The sequence below is a fragment of the Cyprinodon tularosa genome, unplaced genomic scaffold (assembly GCF_016077235.1).
Source record: "Cyprinodon tularosa strain WSP-4 unplaced genomic scaffold, ASM1607723v1 ctg74, whole genome shotgun sequence".
NCBI classification, from domain to species: Eukaryota; Metazoa; Chordata; class Actinopteri; order Cyprinodontiformes; family Cyprinodontidae; genus Cyprinodon; species Cyprinodon tularosa.
Window position 1 is genome coordinate 2080001 of NW_024039496.1, and position 9840 is coordinate 2089840.

The 9840-nt window shown below is 37.8% G+C and overlaps 1 protein-coding gene across 1 annotated transcript in view; it reads right to left on the minus strand.

Moving 5' to 3' along the window:
• Window positions 1-1850, minus strand: part of rasa1a (RAS p21 protein activator (GTPase activating protein) 1a) — a 49075-nt gene extending 47225 nt beyond the window's left edge. The window contains exon 1 of the mRNA XM_038269798.1: window positions 696-1850. Within this exon, the coding sequence (XP_038125726.1) occupies window positions 696-1186 (491 nt within the window). The 5' untranslated portion in view covers window positions 1187-1850. The remainder of the gene's footprint in view (window positions 1-695) is intronic.
• Window positions 1851-9840: the final 7990 nt, after the last annotated feature.

Consider the following 9840-nt stretch of genomic DNA (forward strand, 5'->3'; position numbering starts at 1 on the left):
GAAACATAAAACAGAAGCCAAGAGTAATGAGTAATGTGTTTTAAAAATCTAAGGAATAGAAAGTACAGATACTTGTGTGAAAATGTAAGGAGTAGACATCAGAAGTAGGAAGAAAAATAAGTAATGGACCAAAGTATATATACCTAAAAAGTGTATGTAAGTACAGTAACAATGTATTTGTACTTAGTTACTTGACACATCTGTGTATATATATATATATATATATATATATATATATATATATATATAAATTTTTATGTTTAAGTGAAAAAAACACCTTCCAATTTGACTCCAACATCATCCTGTGCAAGATGTTTTTGTTTAGTTTTATTCTTAAGTAAAAAAAAAAAAAAATACTAATAAAATGGATTTCCTTTAGTTAGAACCTGTTTTGAGGTTTTATTCACATCCAGTTGGATAAAAATACTGAGAACAAAAAGATAATCGGCAGCAATGTGAATCGAGGAATTTGTGGTAACTAGAAATAAAACTTGCACATTAGCTGAAGAGTGTGAAAATAGACACGCATGTGAGAATCGCAAGTTACTTATACCGTAAAACAGCTCTGGAAAGGAAGTCAGCACCACAAACACTTCTGCTTACCTGAAAATATTTTTTGGGGGGGTTAATTTCAGCTTTCTTTACTTCAAAGAACAGTGCGTCTTTTATTATTTTTCTTTCTTAATCGTACTTACTGGTTCGTGGGAGGTGCAGAGAGAGGAAACACCAGATCTTCCTCATCCCCCCAATCTGGCAGGTCTCCTTCATCCATGGGGGGAGCGGGTGGCAGAGGAGGGAAGCCCGATGAGCCATCAGGGCCTGTGGATGTGGGTGAACTTCGGTTGGTTGGACTCTCCGAAGTGGGAGAGCCGCACATGCCGCCCCCTGTCCCTGAGTTGGTTCCTTGAAAAACTGCCTCTCCACCACTCCCAGCCACCGACAGCAAAGAGCCCGTTATTTCCCCACCAGGCACCGGATACATACTCGTGTCTGGAAGCGAATCGGGGGATGTGTTTGAATTTTGTCTGGCTGTTTGGGTCGGCCCTGGTCCCAGATCGGTCATTCTCACTCTGTTCGGCTTAGGATAGTAGGGAAAAGGGGCCGTCTCCGGGCCTCCTCCGCCTGCCACCCCCGTCCCTGCGGTGACCGAACCCGTATCCTCACTGCTGACCTCTGTAGCCATCATGTTAGAAAAGTACGCAGAGGGGGGGTGATAGTCCAGAAGGGATCCTGCCCTTCCCCTCTGTCTTCACAATATCCTTCAGCGTTTGGGCTTCTTGGAAACAACACAAAAAGTTTCGGAAAAACACGTTTAGCTATCAAGCTAACGTTAGCCAACAGCTAAGTTAGCTCCCCGACGCTAGCAGGACGGCTAGCAGCGTCGAGACACTTGATGAGTTCTTGCTGACTAGGTCTTCATTGTTTCCTGAGTTTAAAGTTCACACAGAAAAGCCAGTTGGAAATAAATCACACACGATATGCTCAGAGAAATACCCGTTTGTCGATATTTTCTGGTTTTGAGCCGGACCTCTCCCTCAGCACCACTTCTAGTGTTGTATTATTGTCACTGTTGTGTGTAATCCTCGTCTTTTTTTCCAGTGTTGTTGTTTTCTTTCGTTCTGACTTCGGTGCCTTCTTAAATAAAATAAAAAAACCAAACGACCACGCGTCGTCGCCTATTTCTTGGGATACCAGTCGTTTTAGAACCAAAAAAAGGACTTTTGTTGTAGAGAAGTTTTGTTTTCTAGCTGATACCCGCTAAATTCGCTATTATTTGTTGCTTTCAGGGCTGGTGGCTCACTGGCCGCTGCTGCTCCGCTGCTTTCTCTCCCCTCCCTCTGCCTCTCTGCTTCAATCACAAAGCAGACACAGCTAAGTGAACCCCGAGCGCTGAAACTTTAATCCATTTTATCTTCAATCACTGGACTTTAACAAATATAAGAACCTTATTGTACGTTCTTAAAATATTTAATCGTTATTATGCTAAAAAGTTAAGTTACAAAAAAATGTAGCCTGGGAGAAAATGACTATGATCATCATTAGGAAATACTAGGCAGTTGCCTAGGGCCCCAAGTTCCTGGGGGCCCCATAAAACTCGTGTTACATGTATGAATAATACAAATAATCTTTATTCGTGCACATTAATTCTGTTTTTGATTAAAAATCCTTTCGTTAAAACACCATCAGAATATTAAGTGTGTCTCAGCCAGCTTAGCGCTTTTGTTTTTAGCAAATTTTCAGACCCCTCTAGCGCTTTGATTTCATAAAAGCGCCTAACGCCAAATCTAGCGACTTTTTTCTGCTACTGGAGACTTTGGCGACAACATCTAAAAGCAGCAAACTCTGCTCTCCAGAGCAAGTAGATTGGTAACCCCGTCTCCTGCTCTTCTCTATCTTGTCTGCTGTCATGAATAATGCAGCTATTATTTCATCCAAATGAATAATGGAGAACAGATAAGCAGATCATTACGGAAGAGGATTAGGGCCACTGAAAAGAAAGGTGAACTTATTTTTGAATATTATTTCAGTTTAATATGGGAAAAAAGTCAGAATTCTGACTTTAATCTCAAAATTCTGACTTTCCCATATTAAACGGAAATAAAATTTAAAAATCCGTTAACCTTTTTTTTTTCAGTGGCCCTAATCCTCTTCTGTAGATCATGGCTTGTCCACAGTGAAAATAAGGACTGGGTTATTTACTTTTGCTGTCACCTTTTTGGAAACACAGGAAGGAGCAATCAGCTGAGTGAGCTTAGTGCTTGGAAAAAATCTTTCATTCCTTTTGAGGCAGCATGAAAAGTCAGCTGAGTACAAAACAGAGAGGAAAACAAAAAGGAAAGGAAAAAGAAGAGGGACAAAACCTAGAACAAATAATGAATGTCTATTCTATTAAAAATTTTCTATCTGTGTAATGGGTCTGTTTTATGTGTTGTCTTCTCAATTCAGAGTCCCCCCTTCCTGTCTTAGCCTAGGGACCCAAATTTCCTAAATCCGCCCCTGGTCATCATTTACACTCTATGCTTAGTAAGCTTGCAAGAAGAAAAGAAGTTAAAATGTATTCATACTCTGACAATTTCATTAAAGATATATGTCTTAAACATCTGGTGTGTGCAATGACTGCTGAATTAAGTGCAACCAGTTGACTTTCAATTCAATTCAGTTTATTTATATAGTGCCAATTCACAACACATGTCATCTCAAGGCACTTTACAGTTCACCACATCATACAGTCAAATTGATTCAAAGGGTTCTATCTAAGGAAAACCAGTTGATTGCATCGACTCATTGATTCGGATGCAATCCCTCACACTAAGCATGGTTTTAGTGACAGTGGAGAGGAAAAACTCCCTTTTAACAGGAAGAAACCTCCAGCAGAACCAGGCTCAGTGTGAGCAACACTAGTTTTTACATGGGGGCTCTGAGTAAAAGAATAACAAACAGTGAACCACAAAGCCACGGTTGTAGTCTCTAACAAATGAAAACTGTGATCCTCTTTATATGGCTGAAGCCTGAAGATGTTTGTCATTTGTAAATTATTAATAAAATACATTTTAAATACAACATACTAAATTAGTCCAATGAATGAATCAATTGTGGTCTCTTCTGTGAGTCTATACCATCATAAGAAATTGACTTAAACTGTAAAAACAGATCTAAAATCAGTATGAATTTCTTTAGATAAGTGTATTCTTCCTTCATTTGAACAGGTAACTTAGATGATCTAAAAAAATAATCTGTTTTTTCCCCTTTAAAATATGATTAGGCGATTAGATATTATGCACTTGACATAATATAACAGAGTAGTTTTTTAATGTAAATCATCTTATTCCATTGGCAAAGTGTCATACCTATCTACTTAAAGCAAGGGACAATACACTGATTTCCAGACAAAAAGACATATCTACCTTTTTTGCATTGTATGTTTTCAGAACAGGGGTCATAACAGGAGCTAGGACCATTTTAACAGCGGCACTGCACCTGTCTAGAACCGCCCGTGCGCATGCCTGTCTATCTAAACTAAAGAGCATTATTCAGACAAGTAGTTGAGAGGCCAAGGATAATCCTGGAGGAGGTACAGAGATGCTGAGCTCAATGGGTACTCTGCATTATTGGTAGTCACCTCTGAAAACCTGACCTTTACAAAGGACTCTCAAGTAGAAAATGATTTTGGTCTAAATCTAAACTGAATCTGGTTTCCATGTCTGATGGAACACTAACACTTTGCATAACTCAGAACTCATCTTCTCAACAGCGAAACATGGTGGGGACGAAAAATGCTTTTCTTTAGCAGTGTAAGGAAAAATGGAAAAATGGATGGAGATAAACACTACCGTGTTAAGCTCCCTAAGCTGTAGGCAGGGGTAGAACATTTTCTTTCAGTATACAGAGACCCCAGTGAGTTACAGTAGGATCAGTTGAGGTGTCTGTCCTGCAACCTCAGGGTTGTAGGTTTGAATCCCATCTCTCTCCGTCTTAGTCAAGGCTCTTCACCCGTATTGCCAACTGATGGTGGTCAGAGTGTATACAGAAGACCCACATCTGTTAGTGTGCCCGCGGGCAGCCATGGCTACAATGCAGTTTACCACCATCACTGTGTGAATATGAGAAAGGTTTTTGAAATTCCCTGACATGAAAAAAAATGCTCTCCAATTGCAACCCATTACAGTTTAGATCAAAGTAAATTTACGTGTTAAAAAGGCACACTCAGAGTTTAGACTGGCACTGAACTGTTTTATTGGCAATTCAAAGCTGGTATAGACACAACAACCATATCCAACAACAGCAACATCATCTAGTTCCACTAACTATTGAGCCGGTAGGGCTGAATACACATAAACATCACACTGTTCTGATTTTTTTTTCACTTAATACATTTGGAAGACATAGTTTGACAGAAAATACTTGATTGGTTTATAATTTCAAATGTAAATTGTAAACAATGATGTTTTTGGCTCCAATGTCAGAGAATAGTAAACAAGCTAAAAAGTTTCTGTTAATCAGACGCGACAATGTTGATAAGGCCTTGAGCAAATTATTGCATGAATTTACATGTTTCCAAGCATTACAAGGCCTCGTTTATATAAAGCCTCAAATTCAATGTGAATCCAGATACTTTGAATTGAGAAAGCTTCCTGTAGGGGAAGCGAAACGTCTTCAAACCTCGGTAACAAAGTCAAGTGGATTGTTTTTTAAACTTTTACAGAATGACTATGACCTGGATGACTGAGAATCTTCACCAGCATGGTTCAGTGGCGGATGTTTTTCAGATTGAATGTATCATATTAAAAATAACAACCCCTAAGTTAGTCTTTAACATACTCATTATTTAGCCCCCATTTCTGAATTCAAATTATTTTGTAATTGTAACATGTCATAATTCTTTTAGCTGTTGACAGAAACTCATCTTAATTAACAAAAATAAAACACTAAAGACATCATTCAATGTGTTATTTTCCTTCGTGACTTGAGTTACTGAAATAAAAGATCTTTCCAGCAAAAATCAGATTTATTAAGATGCACCTTTATTGTAAATAGTCTTCTTAAACCTTCGAAGATAGGCTTTAATGTCTAATCAATTAGATTATTAACTGCAAATTGAAGAATAGTAGCTTTAATCACTGATTTCATGATTTTTTTTTTTTTTTACAGAGCAGGAAGTTCATTTGTAAACCCTTGTAAATCAGCAATGGGTTGCTTTGGATTCAGTTGTTCATGCCTCTGGGCCGCTGCCTTCATCATCCAAGCTGATTTATTCTGGAGGAACAGATACGGTGAAAAAGGATATTTTGAAGTGATTTCTACTCTTAATGCCTGCTTTAATTTGTACTTTTTAAATGCTTCATTAGTTTTTTTTTTTTACCCTTTCTGGTTTCTTTGACAATTTCTCAGCTACAACTTCAAAGTTTAGGGCATAGATGTCATGATCCTCTCTTCACTCTTGTCCTCTATATTTTCTTATTCTCACCATTATTATTGTTACTGAGCATAAATAAGTTTGAGTAGAGTGTTCTTTTACATCTCTTTCAGCTGCTCACTGAGATGATGCCCATGTTCCCCACTAAAGCACCTGGATCCCTTAAGTCCAGTGACACAGAAGGTCAGTGATGTGTAAAATCTAAAGCCTGGCACTGACCTGACATCTTTATATCTTTTGATGCATTCAGTCATTTATCATATTCCTAAATATGATTTCTTTTTAAGTATTAGTATAAAAAAATAATTTTCATAATCATGTGCTTGCCCACTCATACAGTAAATGCAATATTTAAGCTCTGCTTTCCTAAGGTCTAGCAGTCTCCAGCCCTCTGCGGACCTTATTTGGTGTTTTTATCAGTTGGATTGCGATCACCAACCTTCACTGCATGGCAGCACAACTAGGTCTCATGGATCCTTCCTGACTGAGTGTAATGAGATTGCAGACAGGAAGCAGCTAATCGCTGTCCCTGAGCATACAGATAATGTGATCAACGTCCTACCTGCATGTATATCTATTTTTATTTACAACATTTGTATTTTAACAAATAAGGCATAATAAAGGGAAATAAGGGGATGTGCTTAAGGCCAAAACTTCATTTGTTTGACTTCCTCTTTGCTGCTCTTTGTGTGTGTGTTACAGAATGAGAGCAAGCTGCTGGCAGTGACAGATGGTGGGAGTGTGTATGGGGGAGAATGGTGCAGGGCATCAGTGCTGTTCTGCTCTGTTTCCCCATAACCTTACTGTCAGATGTAAGGAAGGGTGCTGATGTGAGCACCTGGGGAGCCTGACTGGGAGCTGACTGAGGGCCCCTCTCCATTTTATTCTTATATAATATGGTAACACTTTATCTCCCTGAAAGACTTCTGATCAGAGATCAGCCAGTCAACCAGTTTTTTTTTGGTCTGGTTGTTTTTTGCTTATAAACAGATTTTTAATAGACAGTTTTAAAATAACTTTATTTCAGAAAATGTAAAATATGAGTATTTGGTCCCAGCCATTGCTACTTATAACAGAATGGTCAGGCTGCTGCAGCAAACATGGTTCAGGGTTTGTGCAGCTCTTCTTTCATCCTGTGTGGTTAGGGTGTCTGATGTCAGACATGAAAGCTAAGACTCTCTTTAACGTACATGAAACTTCCTCACCTCTGTCATACAATTCACACATAATCCAGTCAAAAAAAAAAAAAAATACTCATGAAAGAATATCCGCAAAACAGTTTGCCCCTTGGTGCCTGAGTAAAATTCAACAAAACGCACTCTGTGAACTGAAGCACTCCCATGAACACATGGGTCATAAATGTGTGTTTGAAGCCATGGGTTCAGTGCACAAGCCCACTCTCATTCCCACTTAGACCCTTTTAATCAGGATACTTGTAGTCACTTCAGGTCTTGTGTGAATAATTCACTGGATCACCATAAAAGTTTAAAAAAAGAGAGGAGTGAGTGGCACATGGATGGGTAGCGTGCAAAAACTTACCCTGGGATTGGAGGAGGGTTTCTAAGCTTTACTTTATTTGCATTTATGAAACATCCCAATGCCACAGCTAATGCTAACCAGATGCTCAAAGTTTAATGTCATTTGCTAAATTGAAGATGATAGCATAAAACTTTAAATTGGCAATAAAAAATAAAAACTATATGAGCACATGCTGTTTTAACATTGGATTTGCAATTAATCAGCATGGTTTATCTCCCATTAGAGCTACATTAGATCATTGCTGCTTTGTTGAACAGAGCATGCAATCACTCAAAAGAAAATGCTGCACATTTTGAAATAGTTTTTTGTGAGAATTTAATCCTTTTTTTTCAGAAATCCACCTTTAGTCGTCCTTATCTGCTGTTTGCTATAGTTTTTAACTTTACACAGAGCTATGGATGATTTCATTTACATTTGGTTTGCTTTTGCTCACTTCAGTTCCCGTTTTGGACCTAATGCACTTCTGTACAGGAAGTGACCGGTCTTTGTCAAACTTGATATGGTTTAGAGTGTTTATCTTTAAAGTTCACTTTCACCAAACACATATGTGGTGTTTGTAAAGGCCTCTGAAAATCTGCCTATAAATGTTGTGTGCTCTAGCACTTATTTTCATCTGCATGCTTACCACATGCTGCATTAGACTTCCTTTGGTGTTGAATAAAGATGAGCTGGATTGCTGAATGTGCTACATCGCCTATAGTCTATATAATGAGTCAGAGGAGTTAAATGGTAATACAGGCGCTTTAGACGGTAAAAGATGCCATGGTTAGAAAATGTTACTAAAATGTAAAGGTTTCTTAGCTATCATTGTTCATAAATAATGTTTATGTGGTTATATGTTTTTACTTTTCTACCAACTTGAAACTTCTTTTTAAGAATTAGTGGAAATTTAGTGTTTACTTGTATCTCTTTCATCAAAGTGACCAAGGAGTTCCTCTTTGATTTTTCTTTCCACATATATAATAAATAGACTAGTGACCTTTATTGTTTTCAAGATGAAATCTGCAGCTTTGTTTCAATTCTCTTTGAATTATTTTAAATTCATTAGAGTTTTAAACAGGGTTCTTCATTTGGATAGGACTTTAGCCTGTGCATCTTGCAACATTTCCACGAAAATGAAATTTTTTTTCTCCCCACACTGATAAATGGATAAATGCTGTTTTTCAAACCTTGCTAGAACTGTAGTGAAAGTGGGTTCTCACTTTTTTTTTTGGACAGGCAAGTGGGTGAGTTTGCAGCTGCTGCTCAAGTGCACATATGGCCTGGGCGGTGGTTAAAACGGGGGTGGATGGACAGAGAGCACATGGTCCCCACAGTCACATTTCTGACAGCTTAAGAAAGAACAGTACTTTGTGTGTTGCAGATTTATAAATCTGGCATAAAATATTGTTCCGGGAGATGAAGAAACGAACCTTTTGCAAAGCATATAACAATGGGGCTTCTTAAACATGAAGTACATTACTCACTTTACATTGACATCACCCTCTGAAGGTCATAGAATTACTGGAACCTTAGTCAAAGCAGTCTTACAAACTCAAACACCAACGTTTTGACTGGAATACTTAGAAGTATTTTATGTTATTATTTGTCCTAAATAGAATTAGATACAGAAAGTAACTTAAAATGTCAAAAAATGTAAATATATTCACAAAATGTTCTTTTTATGTTAATGCAGGGCTATTTAAAAGGCTTATGAAAGTAAACCACATATACTGTATTAAAGTATTGTGCAGAAAACCTATAACATGCATAAATTGATTATATATACCCTACAAATAATGACTACTATTAAATTAGTAATCTCTTTACAAAAAAAAAAGACACACATAAGCGTTGATTAAATTTTTCTACTGTCAGGTATCCAGGAAGAGTTTTGGCCCACATAGGTAAATGTACGTCTCCAAACTTTCCATTTTAGGTGTCATGCCAATTTTCACTCATCTTGGAGGATCGATGCAGAAAAAAGAAAAAGCAGCTGCATGATAAATCCTTTTTACTGTATTAAAATGCAGCATGTGGCTCGGTGCCCGTGTTTGAGGTTGATTATAAGATGATATCACCCTGGCACCAGTGGTCTGGGGTGGTTTCTTTTCCCGTCGAAGGATGCTTTAAAGGATGGAGAGAAGGCTCCCTAGGGGGCAATGGATGACATTGTCATTAGAGGCGCTTCCTGTAAAAAGTTACTTAAGCCATAAGACACACCTGTGTGTAAGAAAGTTAGGACATTTATGATATCCTGCTGTATAATGATTTATTAGACTATGCATGCATATTTGTACTACTGATAATGTCTTAATCCTGAACATCCTTGAAGTCTTTATTAATATAATTAATATGTACACAATGGAAAGAAATCAAATGTAAAGATAAGCATTTAAGCATATATT